Genomic DNA, 19,274 nt, shown 5'->3' with positions numbered 1-19,274 from the left:
TGGCGGTGTCAAGATCTATATTCGTAAGACAAATCGATCCGATCCATATTTGTAGTAAAAAGTAATAGTCTTGACATAAAAAAGTAGTCGGAAGAATTGGAGATTCACCTTACAAAATTGACTTTGAGACAATCTCATACGAGTTTTTTACTATATCGACTTACCTCAACATTATCAAGTACTGCTTCAGACCATTTTTCCAGCTATGAATTTGTAGAGAAAATCTATGCTCTGTATCTCTTCTTTCTAGACCACACTTCCCACAAAATAATTTCTTCAGATAGTTTACAGAATTGAGCAGTCTTGTGTAATCCAAAGAATAACGGATCAATGATGTGACCTTAAATAAAACGAATGAAAGCTAACTCGGGTACAAAATAGTATTTAAAATTCCAAAATTGAATGAAGATCTAGCACTTGTATAATCCATTTGAAATTTGTAAAAAAACAAAACAAAAGAAAACAAAAAACAATAGCGTTATTCCCCCTCCACATTTTTCTAGTTGTCTTACACCATGTTAACGAATTAGATGACAATACAATGTGGAGTGTGAATAACACATTGTGTTGTAAGGAACATTATTGGAGACAACAAAATATAGCAAATTCCTTGTCTATAAACGAATGAGTACCATGGACTTCAAGTTTTGTATGATGTGCTTACGAATTTGTTCCCGGATGAAGAGGCAACGATCGTATAAAAAAAACCTCCATTATTCCAGATATGAATCTCCAAAAAACCTACATATTTAAAGAAGACATAGATCAGCCGAGGAAAAAAACAAGACAAATGTGTTTTTTCCCCCTCAAATTGTGGCAACTGGCAAGAAAAAGATGCTCATAAAACTTAAATTCCTTAAATATTAAGATTACTGTCAAGGGAACACTAATAAGTATTACTGTCATGGTGATTTAGAAAAAAACTCTTTTTAACATGATTCAAGAATGAAGACTATGGTACAACCTTAATTTCTGCATCAGTATTACCTTCACATGATTGCCCCAAAACTTTAACTTGTCCAGCAGTGCACAAACTGAGTGTCTAAACATAGAAATATCCAAGGGTCCCTAGGTCCAGTGACTACAGTTACCCAAAGATCAAATTCGTCTTGTGTTATGGTCCCCACCAACCCATTGTATCCAGAAAAAAAAATGCATAACAATATGCTACAATTAACTTTTACATTAAACGTCACATCTAATGCGTAGCATCCATGAACGTAGCCAAGCTAACTTTGAAAATGACGAGAACCCCAAGACTGCTCCGGTTACCAAGAGCATGATGAAGTGCTCTCTTTATAAAATTTAAGAAAATCAGCTAGCAACTCTTTGTAAAATGCAACCATACAAACAACCAGTATGTGAGGATGATACTAATCATGCAGGCATATATACGAATAGCCACTCAGGTCAATTAGCCTTAACCTTCCTTCTCTCATCCAGTGGATCGTGCATCAGTTCAGTGAATCTCAACAAACTGAAACAATGATAGTTGGAAATCAAACTATATAAATTTTGAGGAAAACCAGTTCCACTCATCCACCAAAGAGAGAGAGAGGAAAGAGACATCAGAACAAAAAGAATGCTTGAAGGAACCAACCTGCAAGTAATCAGCAACTCACTCGGGAATCCAACGAACCTCCAAATACCAAAGCCAGCATTTGTCACTTGTATGTTGTAACATAACTTCCACTTCCTTTTAATCAGCTTGAACTATAATTAGTAGTAAAATAACCTTACGTCGCGTCAGCAGTACTAGTCTCACTAGAGTCAAAACTGGTAGATCTAGGAAGTTCTGTTTCCCTTACTACTCTACTGTATACAACTTTGAATGACTGTGAATTATTTGGTCTTTTCAGCAAACTTAATGGCATTCTCAGTATCTGCCTTTTGTTCCTTCTCCCTCTAACTAAAATATTGAAGGTCTTGTCATCGTCAGCTTTCTGCTGCTGTCTCTGCACAGGTTGATTGTTGTGTCTGCCAGCATTTTCATTGGAACCATTACTGCTGTTTAAGGAACTAAATGAATAATGAATATTGTTTACATTCTCTGATTTGATTTCGTCCATCTCTTTCATGTCTCCCAGTGCTTCTGATGCTGAAAGAACTAATTCTTTCTTAGACTCATTCTCGGGGTCAAGATCCAAAGGTAAATCAGGTGCCAAATTTAGGTTGTCAGAGTTGATAGATTGTGTCTTTGTCTCCATTATGGGTTCAGAAATTGATTCCACCACAGTTGGTGAGGAAGGAAATTCTAGTGGATGGCAGCCAGGCCAAATTGTGATAGGAATAAACTCTGAACCGTTGGAACATATATTCCGTTGCCAAGGAAAATGACTTGGATGAAATGGGCTACTAGTTACTGGAAAAGAGCTGGGTGGTATAGCTTGGGGCTGATTATACGGCGGGTACATAAATGGCAGTGGGTGGATCATGTTAGGTGTTGGTGGGGGAGACGGATATGGGTGATGGGGAGAGCACATTGAATTGGGCAAAATAGTAACAGGACCTGGATGAAGGGTCATATTCATCTGCCAAGGCCCAACAGGTGGAACAGCTCCTGGACCAGAAGGAAGAGAAATATTCAAAGGCAAAGGTGCAACACGTGCAGCACCTACTGATGGATTGAATGGTGGTGCTGCTGCAGACAACTTCCTGTTGGAAACTTCTCTGGAGTCATTCGAACCTGTCACTGGACGTTTTACATTCAGTTCTTCAAACCCTTGGAAATTAGATTTTGTGTCATCATTGTGTCCTGTAGTGTTTAATGAATCTGCACTACAAGTACCGATTTCTGGAGAATGTACAGTATCGGGTATGCTATCTGCCAAGGAAGATTGCTCATCCATTTGATTATACTCATTCCCGCTGGATTGAACAGGTGCAATACTCTGAGTCGCAAGCACAAGGTTTTCATCCTTCTTAGCATCATCTGCCTGAAATTCCTCTTCTTTGTTTGAAGCCTCGGTATCATCTTTTGATTGCTCTGTGTGATCAACTACTATATTCACAACTTTCTCTTCCTGATTTTCTGCATTAAATTCCAGAGACTCATATTTTTCTTCTGTTTCACATTGTTGCTCACCATGTTCTTTCACTTGCCTATTGTATTGGATCTCACTCTGGGGAAGTTTTGCCTGCAACATAGGTATGGTACCTGGTGGTGCCAGGGCTACTTCCTTGTATGATGGGGACTCACCCACACTAATAATTGCACTTCTCTTTGCCACTGTTCCAGTCTCTTTTGGTAGAAAAGTTGACCCTTCATCAGATGGAGAGTATGATGTCTTACCTTCATTATCAACAGACTCTACAGCAGCATCCATGTGGGATGAAGATACAGACTTCACTCTGTATGCCACAGTTTTGACAATTTTCCTACCAAACTTATTTCCAGGTGATGGATTCTTCGGTACATAATAGTCCGCAAAACTTTCTGGAGAAGTCCCCTGTTTTTTTAACACATAATATTTACCAGTTCGATGGTTATTCTTAAGTCTACCATGATCCACTTCAGCAACTAAATCTTTCTTCTGATGACCAAACATCTTAACTGCGTGCTGACGTCGCTGCCTTATTCGTCTTCCAAGCAGGCCAGCTGACCTGGGTCGTTGAACTGGCTGCCATCCATCTTCCCCTTCAACATGAGCTTCAGGTGGTATATCATTTGAAATCACTGGCATTTTCTCTGCAGGTTTCTCTGGCAAAGGCTGTTCAAGCTGAGTGGGATTTTCCTGCGTATGTACCTGTGTATTTTCTTCTGACTGGATTGGCAGAGGAGAAGATACGCTGTCCAAGTCGGGCTCTACATCAGAGTTAGCGACTTGTTTGTCCTCATCTGAGTCCTCCTTACGGACATCTTTCGGGAGCAGGAGCACTTCAGAATCTGAGTCAAGATTTTGTAGCAGGGATTTTTCCTTTGCCTAAAAATGAAACACAACTGTAAACATAGGCGTTTTTTTGAAAAATGGTTATTTGGCGATCAAGTCAAAGTGCACATCATTTTTTAGAAAAGGCACTCTGTATAGTATGAGAACAAGCTTCGGCAAAACCCATGAATGTCATAGAGACAGGAGTTCTTTTAATTTCTACAATGGCCACTTACTCAGAATATATAGCTAGTTAGCTTAAGTTTGTAATCATCAAGATATGTCCAGCGTATTTGCATGTATTTTGTAATCAATCAATTACTTTAACGATAAAAGAAGCAAAACATTTAACCTTTGCAACATAATTTCTTCTCTTTACTCCCATAGCATCCTTCCCTTTTGCATCATGATTTGGATTAATGTAGTCAAGCAAATCTGATACACTGGAAGAGAAATCATCGGTAAGAACGAAATAATATCCATGCTTCCCAAATATAATATTTCTCCAAGGCATTATGCAATTTGTTGAAGGTAGGTCTATTTTAAGAAAAAAATTGCAACTGTGAAACCAACAGAAATCGTAAAGCATGCAATGCAGTTATTTCCAATCAACAGAAAGGTATCACCGTTTCTCACATTTTCTGCTAGGGTTACCAGGTTTTCAAGCTCATTTAAGCTGTAATTGCACATTGGTTTTAGAGCACATCCCTTATCAGCAACGAGTTCAAAATTTCACAAAGAAACCTCGCTTCCAGGGACCAAACATGCAGGTAGCATGTCATTAAAGGTAGAACTGAAGCCACAACTCAAGATTCTGACTCACTCAAAGGTAATAAAACTAAACGGGTACAATGCGAAATATCACATCCCACATGGATAAAGCAATGATTCCCATCAAATTGATATTGATCCTGGAACATGACGCATTCCAGAGCCGGAGTCCACCAGTCAACTTATTGATTGATAATGTTTTTTGAAGGATAAAAAAGTTTCCCACTATTTCAGAGAGGTAAAAATGGGGCTACAACTAATTGCGGCAAGGTCAAATGCATCGATTTCAAAAATCACCCAGATAATGTTGATTTACCTTAGATGGCCCTTGCTGGCTATAGAAGCATCTGGCTTCCGTGTCCCATTTCGAGCAGCTTCTTGCTGCTCAAATGCCTTGGATTCAAAATACTCAAGCCATGCAGCGGCATCCTGCAGGAAAAATCAATGAGGCCCACATGTATTGTAAAAACCTTGAAGGGATCAACACAGAGAGAATGTTTCCTTCATAGCCTCCAAATAATTGCTAAAAACTCAGTGATAAGTTATAACAAATGTCAAGGTCGTAAAAAGGTAAATTATGGTGATCAGCACCAGTACTTGTAACATTTAAGCACCCATACAAAGTCTACGCATCCTCTACTGCTATCAAGCAACGAAAAGCCTAGAACTCAAAATTTTGTGATCATCATATAATTCTGGACTCGAAAAAACCAAAAGTACCTGTGTTCGAAGATCATCTGGTCCAAGCTTTGCCCGAAGTATCTGCAAGGTTGTTTGTTCATGCTGAACACTCAAAGGATATGCTTCCATCAAGGAGAGGGCAATTGCGATGGCATGATAACTAGCAGCTGTCTGGAAAACATTAAATTAATTAGCATATCGTTTTTAAACCATGCTAGCACCAGCCTCATAACAACCGGAACAAGAATAATTCAAGACAAAAGGCCAAAAAATTAGAAGTTGACAAAATAGAAAAATTCAAACCCAGGCAGCATTTCCAAAAGAATCCATAAAAGAGAACAAACAACAGTTGTAAGCTTGTGTTCATTTTCTTTGTATGTTTGGAAGGAAGAATGAAAAAACAAAAGCTTATAATCCCTATTCACATACACATAAGCACTACAAAGCATAATGCTTTAGAATGAGGCAAGGAGGTAATCATTCTGAAAGTGACGCTTTCAGTGGTAAGTCACAAAATTACAACTAGCATCTCTATAAATGAAATGGAAAAAATCTCAGCAAAATTTGCAAGGACCTGAATATGATCTGGTCCAAGAAGCCTTTGGTTGCATTTGAGAGCTTTATGAAGGTATCTTAGAGCAATATGCACATTACCAAGTCCTTCTTCCATCATAGCAACATTTATGTATGTTGCAGCAGTATTTGGATGTGACGGGCCACACGTAAGATGCAACAAATACAATGCCCGTTTAACATATCTAAACAATTAAAAAAAGAAACACATAAGTATAACTAAATACATCAAGAGAAAGCATTGTTTTCACAAAGGGAAAGCACAAAAGAATAACACACGCGCACATATCTACATGGGTATTATGGTTCTTCTACAACAATTAAATGAAGCTTGAAGGATTGTAACTCTATTTTTAAAAAAAGAAAAAAGAAAAAGAAACTGATAACATTAATAGTAGAAATAAAAATAATTACAAAGAGCAGGTGGACCAGAGGTCTATTAAACAAAGAACTACCAAAAATAGAAACTTGAGCCAACTAACAAAAAATAAAACTCCAATCCCTAGAAAGATCAGAAACAGATAATGATATAAAATCCGTTGTCGATTGAAGCCAACAAGGAACCCTAAACTTAATCTTTTTCCCAACAATCATTAGCCGAATCATCTTGGTCATAAAAAATCATCCTGTTTCTCTCCCACCAAACAGACCAACAGATGCAATGAATTACCATATTCCAGAAAATCCGTCCCTTTCTTCCCAACTCACAGCCTAAATCTCGTTGGAATAAATCCCAAGTAGATTAAGAAACAACTCAAACCAAATCCCACTTCATCAAGGCCTTGCTCCAAGTAGATTGAAGGATTGTAACTCAGTCAGGTTACATAAACAGATCTAACATTTTAGGCATGTTCCTTTTCCCAGCCTAATTACCTTTTTACTCAATCATGCTTCCAGACCAGTCACCAGTGGAAAATTAGTCTTCTTAGTGAATTCAAAGAATCATCACAATTTACTTGTTCAATTCATGTCAGGAATAATTTTGTCATTTCACGTGCATAAAATGAGCTCCATTCTAACTTGTCAACATGAATCCAAGCACTCATTGTCCCTGGATCTAACTTGCCTTAAAAATGCCAATTTTTATTCAGATGATACACTTTTCCAATGTTCAGCCATATCAGTTGGAACCTGAGCCAAGATAAATCTGGAGGATGAGCCTAGAAGAAACGTCTTAAACTTGATATCCGCATTTACAATAATTTACACATATTCTTCACTCCACCACGTTTTCAAAGTTAATTCACACAAAAAGAGTAACGATTTTTATAAGCCAAAACGAGTGAACATACGGTTATTTTCATATCAATACAAAAGGCTACATACTCCATTTAATGAAATGATGACAACCTTTATAGCCTGAACGGGCATCATTTACATGCATAAGGTTTAATTTTTTCTTTAAAATATAAAAACGAAAATTAACTTCGCCAAAGAAATCACACTTGACAAAATTTAAAGGTTACAGTAACTGTAAATCAATAACGCATACTTGAGAGCGAGTTCGGTGTGTTGGAGTCTATAATAGAAGACAGCAAGATCCCCATAACTTTTCATGGTATCTGGATGATCAAATCCTAACTCTCGTTCGTTGATGTCCAAGGCTTTTTGCTGATAAATTGTTGCCTGTGTATGATCAACAAAATAAAGTGGATTGCAGATATTCTAAGCAGTGAAACATTAGAGAATATAGGTAGGTGATTTACATATACTACTGGGCCTTAGGATAACAACATGCTGTTAGTGTTTTTTCTTAGATGCGACTGGGCATGTACCTGGTTGAAGTCTCCAGTGTGATATAAAACAACGGCAAGAAGGCTGTAAGCACCAGCTGTCATTCGATGATAGGGTCCACATACTGCAACCAACTTTGCAAGGGCCTGAGATTATATTGCGGTCATTCAGTTAATTATTAACCTTCAGACTAGACTCAAGAAATGTTTACAATGGCCATTTCCACGAATTTTGTTTAAGTTGTGATTTGAAAACATGAAAATAATAATTCATGAATAAAAAAAAAATTCTCACAGATTCTAGATTGTTTACTGACCTAACCTAATCATATCACCCAGAAAGCTGTCAGAAAGAAACCTAACTAAACTTGTTATTAAAAGGACAAGGAATTATTTTGAACGTTATATATAATCCACCTTTGTTCCATAGGTGACAGCTTCTTCAAGTTTTCCTTTATCTAGAGCTGTTTTAGAAGATTCCAAGAGCTGGCGTCCATCAGCAGAAGAGCATGCTGCTTGCTGTAAGAAACCAATGACAATCTTATTGCATCTACAACACACCAAGAATATATAATGTGCCTCGTCATAGGAAAAAAAGGTCTGAAATAACCTTATGCACTGGCACTAGACTAACAATGTCTTCCATTCGGAAAGGCCATGCAGATTCCATATTGTAGTCTCTTGATACCAGTTCAATACCCACCTAGAAACATGGGATAGAAAACCTTGAAAATATTTTATACATAATCTCCAGACAATATGACAAGAAATAAATGAAACAGGTCCATATCTATGTTTTTTCTTGCCGGACAGCCAGAAAAGGTGTAAATTTTTGCTTTTTTTAACATGTTGAAAGATTGAGAGAGAGAGAGAGAGAGAGAGTAGAAGCCAAATCGCTAGCCACTATCTCAGGCAGTATACAACAATCACGCAAGGAAGAATTTATTTTGCACTCAATTATACATTGGCCCAGTTGTTAAACAAATGAACTGCATTTGGGATTCTCCCATGGAGAACGTCCAACATTTTTCAGTAAATACGGTTCTTTCACCAATATGTATAATTATCTAGCGCTAAAATATATTTAGGCAAGTCAAATCATCACGTGGTAAAGCACCATCTTAAGGATTCACTTCAGAAACTAAAAGAAAACGATCAAGCCAATCTTTGGCTATTTAAATTCAGCATACCTTATGGCACAAACCACGAAGAATTGCAAATTTTCTCACATCATTATAGTTTGAGCTGATTAGATCCCATCCATATCTCTTCTTAAGAAACACTTGCAGCCATCCCCACACAAGGGAATGTACATGCTGATCTGGCTGTCTATTTTCAGGAGATCCAAACATAAAATTTAATGTTGCTGCGATGCTTGCTGCCATGTTTTCAGTTTTGTGGACAGCAGATATTACTGCCTGCATAATGTGCTTGAAAGCCCGTACTATCATCTCATGGATGCAAAGAGACTGTACATGTGATAACTTCTCTGAAAGCTTAACCTGTTAAAATACGATAAGCATTCTTAGTCAAATGTGTGGTTTTATTCCCCACCATACTGCATGTAAAATGTGAACTAATTTCTAGGATTCTGACATCACAAAATATTTGAAAGGAATTAATAATGTCGGCTTTCTAATAAGAAAACAAAAGTTAATCAAATCATATGTAGCATTACTCTTGAACTCAACATCTCAACTAAGATTATCTGATTTCATTTATGCAGGTTCTTATGACCGGACAAGTAAATCCTATGCTGCAATTCGTGCACTCTTCACTATATTGCGACCCATTTAAAATAGAATGAGAAAAAAATTGAGAACTTAAAACCCACCATTAAAATCTAGTATGTTTATCGTTCACCTAATGGGCACCTGAGATTTCCATAATATATGTAATACTTCATATCAATTGACTTCAAATCCTCTTACTTAAACTTTCATGTTAAATCCAAATCCCCAAATGTAGGTTTAGATTGCATTTAGATTAAATGATCGATTTGGAGAACTGGATTGCAAATCACTTCAAATATGGAGAATTTGAATTAAATTGGAAATATATAAAGAATGGAATGATAAGATAGAAAAATATTGAAACCCATAGATAAATTTAAGAATACTCCAAACTAGCAGAGATTCCATCTATCTCATGGATATGAAATTCTCAGATTCAGATCCTTTAATTCAAACGTAACCCTAATTGATTTCGGATTGAAAGGCAATGACCTTTCCTTTGGTATATAAAAACAATAACTCAAAAATCTAACGTGACAAACATGTAGTATGGACAGAGGAGTTAATAACATTACGAGGAACTTACAACTTGTCCAAGAGAACGCATCCGAAGACCTCTAGTATGCATGAAATCAGTTAGCGTCCGGCCATCCACTGGCGATAGTTCCAATGAACCAAAATCTGCAACCTGTCTTGCATAATTTAGATTGACTAGAGATGCTATTTTTCAGTAAGATATATAATTCCATATTAAAGGGAAAAAACAAAAATACCAGCTTCGGCAGGGCAACATCATTATAATACTTTTGGGATAACTCAGCTAGTTCTTGCACCGACTACCAACAACAAGAAAGTAAGCAAACTGATTCCAAAAATAAATGGCACATAGCATTTACTTAAAAACCACAAAGTATTACATGATACCTTAGTGTAGAGTCCAGTCTCCGACTCTTTTAATCGAGAAAAGGCAGCATCAGACAACAAACTTTTTAGCATAAGTTCACTCTCAGGTGTTTCAGACTGAAACTGAGATTCTGTCACAATTTTCACAGCCTTCTCAGCATCGTCCTTCACTTCATCTGCAGTCGACTTGAAAGTTTCAGGTTGTAGTACTGCGGTACTTTTATCTGAAGTCTTCTTTTTACTTTTAAGGGATTTAAGAGGTGTTCCTAGTCCCTCAACCTTCAACTCATTTTTGGCCTTATCATGTGATGTCTTCTTCTCTTTTTCTGTTTTTTTCTGATCTTGTATATGCTGTACCCAGCAGGCTCCAAGTTCCCATCTCACAAAAGCATCTGTATGAGTTTCCTCTTCCCCAAGCTTTGAAAGACTGTCCTCCAATATCCTCTCAACACAAGCTTGGGAAGAACAGAGATCGTCACACTTTAACAGGGAATTCTGGGGTAACTTATTTTGTTTAGGAATCTCATTTTCATGAAGAAGTAGCCTCAAACTGCAAATATACAAGATTAAAGTCACAAAACCAATTCTAAGTGAAGGGTATACATTGTGGAAGAGGATTGTAGTAAGCAAGTACGGGATGCAAATCAACGGTTGGGACGCATGGTTGGCCAGGCATAACACCTTTCGAAACCCGTGGAAGTTCATATCTAGAATTTATCCGGCTTTTATTCAATCAGTGAGGTTAGTGGTTAAAGGGGGGATAGAGTTAGATTTTGGGAGGACTGTTGGGTGGGGCTGTCCTCTTTTGATAGGCTTTTCCCTCTGCTATTCCAGATCTCTCGAGGTCATAATAAGCCCATTTCTCATTTCCGTTCCAGAATTTCACTTTCTTCTTTAGATTCTTTCTCCTGGAATTTAATTTTTCGTCGCGATCTTAGAGATGAGGAGGTGAGTGAGTTCATCAGTTTAATGGAGATTTTGGACAGGGTTAGTTTAGAGGAGGGAGTAGACGATGTGAGGGTTTGGGTTCGGGACGCTTCAGGAGTGTTTTCAGTGAAATCCTTTTTTGATTCTTTTTTTTCCAGAAGCATCGTTCCCTAATTTTGATCTTTTTAATGCTATTTGGAAAGTTCCGATACCTTACAAAGTAAAGGTTTTCTCATGGATTGCGGTGTTGAGTAGACTGCCGACTTGCGACTTGATCCAAAGGAGGTTTCCAAAATGTTCTCTCAATCCTAATTGGTGTGTGCTGTGCAAGAAAGGAGGAGAGAGTCAGGACCATATGTTGGTCCACTGCCCTTTCTCAAGCTCTCTCTGGTGGCTGGTGCTTAAGGAGTTAGGATTGTCGTGGGTGACACCAAAGTCCACCAGGGATCTGTTCAAGGCAGATTTGGGGGACTCCCTGGGTAGCAAGGGCAGAATTCTGTGGGCAGCTATAACTCATTGCGTTTGTTGGTCAGTTTGGTTGGAAAGGAATAGCAGGATCTTCGAGGATAAAGAAGTTTCGGTTGGAGAAGTTTGGGACATGATTAAGTTAACAGTAGCAGCTTGGTTACATAATTTATCAGAATTCCGATCGTTTGTGATTTCAGATTTGTATAGAGATTGGAGTTTAGTATTGAAGTAGTTTGTTTTCTCGTAATAGATTAGTACTACTTGTGGACCACTGGTTCACCTTTGTAATCAATCTTATATTATTTATATAATATCTTACGTTTCTTATCAAAAAAAAATAAAGAGATCACGAGATGCTATAAATTGTAAACTAATGGCATGGACTAAACCCCAGAATAAATATAAGCTAATCCAGTTCAACGAGGAACACTTAATACAGAGTGCAGAGTGGAGGAGGCGTGGCCTTGCCTATAAAGGAATTAGCAAATGAGTCTCTTTTTGGAATTGATGCTGATTAGCATAATTAAGGGAGCATTTAATAAATAAACCTGTTAATGTTGAGAGCATTAGCGCCACCGTCTGGCTGATCAAGAAACTCCAGGCTTTGTGAATTAGGATTTGCGTTTACATTGTCAATACCTTGCACTTTCACGCTCACTATATAACCACAAAACTTTATATTCACAACCCCTAGGGTGGAAATATCCTGCAGCCAACATGCACAAACTTCATGATTATAAGATTTGACAAACCGTAAGCAATACATAACATGTTGAATAAACAGCTTTTTTTTCTCAAGTCCGTTGAATCTTACATGAGCGGCAGTATTTTCATCAGCTGTTATCCCCTTAAGCAGGTTTCTTTCACCTAATTTTTTGGTTTCCATCCCAATAGCTGCTTCTCCATCAATCTTAGTATCAACTTTGCAGCTAGCATTAGAAGCATCTTTCGCTATAACAATGCATAAATCCCCAACTTTCTCAGTATGGATAATTTGACTATCCAAAGCAGAATGAGTTAAATCTCGAGTTTTCATGACATGTTTCACAGCCGCAATGGCTTTAAAAATAGCAACATCTACAAATAAACTGTGAAGAAGAAAAGCTTTTCTATCTCGTATCTGCCTCTCCTCAGCCGTTTGGCATGGCAGCGATGCAATAGACAAGAATCCATTTGCATAAGGTAGCAGATTACTTTTTCCACCTCTGCCTAGACCACCTCCATTTCCTCCCCAGTTTTCATCCTCTAAAGGCAGAGGAGGAAAAGTAGATGGTGATTGTGCAGCAGCAGGTGGGACAAGCCATGTGTTGGATCTGAAGCCAAAAGGGAGATTCCCATACTGCAGTAAAGAATAGGTAATTCAGTTGTGAATGATGTAAAACCTGGCGCAAAAAGAAAAGACATGGCAAAAGGCTACCGATCCAGAGAATCCAAAGTAGTGATGCTTTTACCTTATTCCTTTCTGAAAATGCTTTCATGAGTACACGGTAAGCCTGAAATAGATATTAGAAGGTTTATCAGGTCTCAAAAATTGTTTCAGGCACCAAAAGAGGACACGTGAAGCGAGTTTTCTCTTCACAAACAAGTGAATCACAGTTGTTAAAAATATGTTAAGCCATCTTCAGAAATGCACCCTAATGGGAGAGCACTAGATATTGAGGGCAACTATTGTAGAAGCAGTAGGAATCTCGCCACAGTAATGCACCATAATCTGTGACGAAGTGCTGCCAGAGCCCAGTTTATAAAAAATATTACAAAATTACAACTTAAAACAGGACATAACAAGGATGATTGAAGGGATTAGCATGCTCACAGTTAGCCACTTGATGGAAGTATAAAGTTAATAACATAAGCAAAGCACCAATAACTGCAAATATCAATGTGGAGCATTTTAAGGATAACAGAAATCAAGTGTGGGGCTAACATAAGAAAGATAACAAAAAGAGTATGGAACCGACATTATCAAAGGCTCTGCTGAGTTGTCTCAACAGGTCAAGCAGACTGTGACAAAGAAGTTGCTGCTTTCCAGTGCTACAAAAACCTTTTCTGGAAGCTTCTACAAGAATCAATTTCCCGTTGCACAACTTCACCTGCAAAAACACATTGCAGAACATTATGTTATCATTAGGCCCCCATTTAAGTTGAAGCTTGAAGGGGCTTACTTCAAGAGTGAAAAGATGATCAGCCCCTAAAACTCCACCAGTTTTCTTCACGGCCATCCTTATAACTGACATGATCATCACATTTCCATAAGTGCACATCCCCAGTAAGGCCAGAAATAATTCAAGAAAAGAAGAAAAAAAACAAGGAACTTATTTTTCCCTAGCAACTTCCAAGTTTCAACACTAGCTTGTTCGGCAAAAGTTTGGATAAAGACCAACACTTATAAATTGCACACTCCACACATCTACTGTTGTCCCCTTGAAGGGTTGAAATTTTCGTTCAAAGATAATCACAACTATATTTAAATAATTGCGAACAGAAGAAATATATATTTAGAACAAGTAAACTTACATGCACGTAATAATTAAATAGAGGTAGGCCCAAACTGAGCAAGTTAGTTATCAGCCTCAAGGATACACACACTAATTAAATGAATCAATCTTTTTCACTTCATTCCAATCCATGCTCACTCCCATGCAGTGCAATATAGAATCGATTAAGAAGTGGTAGAAGAAGGAAAGAGATTTACATTGAAGCGGAGGCGTGAGATGAGAGAGAGAAAAGAACTCATAGAAGTTCCCCAGATTAGGTGAAGTGTTATTCATCTCCGCTTCTCCGTCCACCAACGCCGAGGATGCGTACTTCTCCTCCGCCTCCGCCAGTGACGACGGAGGGGAAGAGCTGTCTTTGTTACCGTTTGCTCGAAGAGATTTGCTCGATTTCCTCGAGGCCTTGGCATCCTGCACACCTCGCACATTCTTGCCGGCGTCAACGGCCGTAAATGTGGAGGCGGAGGAGGAGGAAGGATCCTTGCTACCCGACGGCCCAAACGCCGTCGTGCTGGAGACGATGTCCAGCAGCCTTCTGACGTGCGCCGTGGCGCTCTCTTCATCGTAGTCCTCTGAGATGGGAATAAATTCAATTGTTAGGGGTAAAATAGGAAGTCCATATTTTGTTGTCCCACGTGTCATATATACATTTTATTATAATAGTAATAATAATAATAATAATAATAATAATAATAATACGAGAGAATTTTTAAAAAAACCTTCTAAAAATGTCTGTAATGAAATAATTTTTAAAATTAGTCTTTAATTATGTTGAAGTCCAATTATATCTTTTGGATCATTTTTAAAAAAACCTTCTATAAATACCTGTAATTAATTGTATTTGTATTTACCTGCGGATTTATTTTTTTATTCTTTATTTAATTTATATTATTAATAGTAAGACTTTAATAAAATTATTAATTTTTTAGCATAAAAAAAATTATCAATTTTTAGTATGAATTAGTTTGTGTAAGCTTTTTATTTTTATAAAAATAAAGTAAATTTCATTATAATTTTGTAAAATATGTAATTATCGTATTTCAACATCTAAATTTGTTGAAATCATTTTTTGTTCTCTTCAATAAGTTTTTCAAATTAATAATAATAGTAATTGTCAATTATCATATCAAAATTTATTTAACTCAGCTCACTACAATATAAATATGTTAAACACCCTTATTTCTTTTATTAACAATATTGACGAATAATATAACTAGCTAATTACTATTTTCTATCATTTGGTAGATTCCTTAATAAAATTATTATTATTACTATTATTATTGTTATTTTATGGTTAATAATTTATTTCTTATCATTTTGTATTGTACGAAATATATAAATATTAATCTATTTTTAATTTTCTGCATAAATACAACTATTTTTACATCCATTATCAATTATGTTATTAATTTTATTATTATTATTTGTATAATCTTTAATAAATAAGGCTATTTTTAAAAATAACTTTTTTTTAAAATTAAAAATAACTTATTAACATAGTCCATAATAAGTAATTTATCTAATAGTTATTATCATATTTTTACCTTCGACTAGCGTGAGGGTGCAGGGTTTCAATGCGGACACGTCCACCGTGTCTTTCAGATGTGGGCCCCTGACCTGTAATTCAATGGGTCAGGCAGAAAATGGGTCATCCAAACTAATTGGGCTCTCATCGTTATACCATTAGGTTTTATTGGGAAAAAAAATAAGGAAAGAAAAGAAAAAAAAATAAGAAAAGAATTGAATTTCGCATGAAATAAGCATAAGATTAATATAAATATTTATTTTGTATTACATTGTTTTATTAGTTAATTCAGTGAATGTTTAGATATCTCTTTCAAATGAATTCCATTGTTACGAAACGAGTCTTAGCCCGAACATCATATTTATCCCATATTTTTTTCTTTTCTATTTATGACATTTATCTAGCTTGTAATTAAATGCATATTATGGACATCGTATTCCTTGGCGAAATCGATATTATAATGATTTCGCGAGGTATTTGTTTATTTATTTATTATTTTTGGAAATTTTATTTTATTTATCTTTTGAAATTTAAATATAGTTCAACACTTATATACAATAGCAAAAAAATGTGTGTATATATGGAAAACAGAAACTCCATGTTAACGTCTCCTAATCAAGCAAAGAATTCTCCATCCCAAATTAAACATGATAAAATAGTTAATAGTAAGTCAAAAAAATACATTAAGGATGGAGAAGAATTTGTTATAAACGAGTCTTGAACCAATACTTCATTGCAGGTTTGAATACTTCTTGTCAGACGAGCTAAGTCATCGATCATACATTCGATATTTCATGGTACCAAAATATATATATAGAGAGAGAGAACAGTTTACCTCATGACATAAGGAGAAGTTGGTGATATGGCACGTTAATGTGTTTACTAAGAGCAGTCGATGAACATCTATTATTTTGTCCGTAGATATTCCCTGGTCGACAAGTAAACTTTAATAAATAAATAAAAAAACACACACACGTGTATGTCGTAAATATGACATTGTATATGTCTTTGGTAGTGTTTGAGAGATATTCTAGGAAGCATTTCTCAACTTTTCCTTAACAAAATTTTGAAAAATTATGAAATTTTGTTAAGAAAAAGCTAAAAAGTACTTTCTAAAAGCTCTCTCAAAAACTACTTTTCTCTTTTATATGAAATAGGTAACTAAATTCCATGCTACGCCAATTTGAGTAACTAAGTAGTGGTGATAATTACTTCACGTAACAGTACCATATCTATATATTTATAAGAAAACAAAAAATATATTTATGATAACGAAAATTTTATTAAATTGGCAGGCAGAACTTAATTTTTGTATGGAACTTTTTGTAATGTAAGAATTGATGTATAAATATTCATGTACAAGTACAATCCTTCTATGTTTATACACCAACTGACTCTAGACGATATACTTATTCGCATTGGCAGTTTCATGTACGCTATTCCATATAAAATTTTGTGTCAATTTTTTTTCATTGCAAAATTTTAACGGTCATGCAATCTCTTATCCTCCAAATACGTAAAATATTTATTTTTACAAATAATGAAATATATATATATATATAAACGGGGGGTTCTAGCGTAGCAAACCTTCAAAAGAACATGAGTTTCATCGGGAAGGATAACTTTGATATCCAAAACAACTGGAAGTACTGCAAATTAAAGCAAAACAAAAACAACCAATTAATATAATTCAATATAATTATCCTAACTAAATATATAAAAACACATGAAATTCAATCAAATATTGGAAGAAAACGATATATATATATATATATATATATATATATATATATATATATATATATATAATCGATACCCTTCTCGTCTTTCTTCTTCTTGTCACCCTTGGGCTTGCTCCGAGAGTTCTTTGGTGCCATTAATTAATCAAGCTTCTGCAAGCACACACTGAATTATATTCCAATTTAATTAAATTAATTATTCGAAAAAATCAATCCACCCATTATCCCATTTTTCGAAAGCAAAAACAAAGATATATATAATTAATCACCTAGCTTTTCCATTCATTATCCGAAATGGTAAACCAGCCATTAATGTTGTTTCGAGAAATTTTAGAGATAAGCTTTTGTGTGGCAGGAAAATAATCAAATTTGTTCAACCAACCTCAAACAATAACATATGATAACATTACAAGTCACAAAAAACAACAAGAAATCGAGAAAAAAATAGTTGTGAAATTCATATATAAGTATGTAAGAATATATTATGAAGCAGTGGCGCTGGTTACTACAAGGTAATAAAGAGATAACCAAAAATTTATTGCGGAATTCAATTCAAGATTGCGACAAGTGTAATCCCGAATGGGATTGATGCAGAGGTTAATTAAATGTGGTTTTCATTTATAATATGCAAGAAAGCAATCATGAACAAATCATATATATGGTGGTTGTACCTTGGAGAAAAGGTAGTTGTACGGTGGTGGAGGTAGGTTAGTAGGTTTCAGTATATGGATAATGTGAAGATATTGGAGTGCACCATTAAAAGAGAAGCTTGGGAGGAGAGGGAGGGAGAATATGGGAAGAGGCAAAATGGAAGAGATATAGAGGGGTGGGGTGGGGTGGGGTGGGGTGAGGGGGTGATAAGGTAGGAAGGGTTGAGATTTAATGGTCAGAATTATATGGCAGCTTCCGTCCAATTGGCATACTCGATGTTTATCATTTAGGTTATGGTATACGTTTGCCTAATTTCTCGAATAGGTGATTTTATAAGAGTATTTTTGAATTTTGTTGAGTTTTATTACATTTTGTTTGGGTACGGATTTTAAATGTGTCTTTGTTGTTTGGAGAGAAGTAAGATCATAATATATCTTAACATCTACATCTTATATGTTTATATAGTATTTCTGATATTAATTAGAATAAGTTTCAAGTTTTCTCAATAATGATGTCATTTGAAATACAGTCTACTTTGTGCTGCTAATGTGTAAATAAGTCATGTATGGATTTAAGACTTGATTCATTGTTTCATTGTTAACAATAAACTACAATCAAAATCCATGGATTTCAAATGTATTTCCTCAAACATAACCTTATATTTTTCAGAGGTTATCAAGTAGAAACAAGTTCGTGAAAATTAGTCAAAGGGAAGTTATATATATATATATATAGGCATGTAACTTGAATGTTTTTTTGTAGTAACATGAGTTCTGTTTTGCTAGAATTAATGGTAAAGATTATTAAGAGATCATTATTTGAACTAAGCAAGTCTTTAATCAAGTTCAGAACAAAAGTATGGACTTCGGAACCACCAAAGAGTTCGGAAAGTCTGAAATATAGTTCGAACTAGTCATGAGCAAGTTCAAAATCAGAGGGTAGGATCGAAGCATCCGAACGTGAGATCGGAGCTTCAGATCAATAGTTAGGCCATGCAGATAATGAAGTGTCAAGAAGATGTGGACACATAAAAGTTCTGAGCTTCCGAAGTCCAGATCAGATCGTCCGAACTCATATGTCCCATGAGTTGTTGAAATTCTTTTTGACACATTAAAATCGTGCGAGTTCGAAAGGTCCAAACCAAAAATTGGAGCGTTCAATCGTGCTCTATAAATAGACCTCGAGATTTCATATCTTAAGGTGTGTTTT

At 35.9% G+C, this 19,274-nt stretch overlaps 1 protein-coding gene across 2 annotated transcripts; it reads right to left on the bottom strand.

Annotated features, from left to right (window-relative positions):
- Positions 1-355: 355 nt before the first annotated feature.
- LOC140865342 (protein REDUCED CHLOROPLAST COVERAGE 1) lies at positions 356-18,221 on the bottom strand. 2 transcript variants are annotated; one of them, XM_073269949.1, is made up of 25 exons: positions 18,086-18,221; positions 17,492-17,567; positions 17,263-17,324; positions 16,511-16,603; positions 15,695-15,767; positions 14,351-14,722; positions 13,821-13,885; positions 13,617-13,748; positions 13,110-13,151; positions 12,473-12,997; positions 12,207-12,364; positions 10,285-10,813; positions 10,134-10,196; positions 9,947-10,048; positions 8,818-9,129; positions 8,238-8,330; positions 8,045-8,146; positions 7,670-7,774; positions 7,387-7,520; positions 5,896-6,079; positions 5,361-5,492; positions 4,957-5,069; positions 4,222-4,312; positions 1,601-3,923; positions 356-741 (listed from the first exon to the last, which is right to left on the bottom strand). In XM_073269949.1, exons 2-24 carry the CDS (start codon positions 17,550-17,552, stop codon positions 1,737-1,739), a joined length of 5,730 nt encoding a protein of 1,909 aa, XP_073126050.1. In that variant the 5' UTR covers positions 17,553-17,567; positions 18,086-18,221; the 3' UTR covers positions 356-741; positions 1,601-1,736. The 2 variants fall into 2 exon arrangements, with proteins under 2 accessions (XP_073126050.1, XP_073126051.1); XM_073269950.1 differs by lacking the exons at positions 13,821-13,885; positions 14,351-14,722; positions 15,695-15,767; ... (2 more) ...; positions 17,492-17,567; positions 18,086-18,221 and adding an exon at positions 13,472-13,525 and having other exon boundaries at positions 13,617-13,700.
- Between the last annotated feature and the right edge of the window lie 1,053 nt (positions 18,222-19,274).

The sequence above is a fragment of the Henckelia pumila genome, chromosome 4, assembly GCF_033568475.1.
Source record: "Henckelia pumila isolate YLH828 chromosome 4, ASM3356847v2, whole genome shotgun sequence".
Classification (NCBI taxonomy): Eukaryota; Viridiplantae; Streptophyta; class Magnoliopsida; order Lamiales; family Gesneriaceae; genus Henckelia; species Henckelia pumila.
Note: the sequence above shows the minus strand (reverse complement) of the source record. Positions and strands in the feature narration are given on the sequence as shown.

What these genes read in the sequence shown, in the direction of transcription:
- LOC140865342 (XM_073269949.1), bottom strand. Translation starts at nt 17,552, where the DNA reads ATGGCACCAAAGAACTCTCGGAGCAAGCCCAAGGGTGACAAGAAGAAG. An exon ending in AAACTCATGTTCTTTTGAAG is followed by an intron (nt 16,604 to 17,262) that starts GTTTGCTACGCT and finishes CTTGTCGACCAG; the next exon opens with GGAATATCTACGGACAAAAT. An exon ending in ATGAAAATACTGCCGCTCAT is followed by an intron (nt 12,365 to 12,472) that starts GTAAGATTCAAC and finishes TGTTGGCTGCAG; the next exon opens with GATATTTCCACCCTAGGGGT.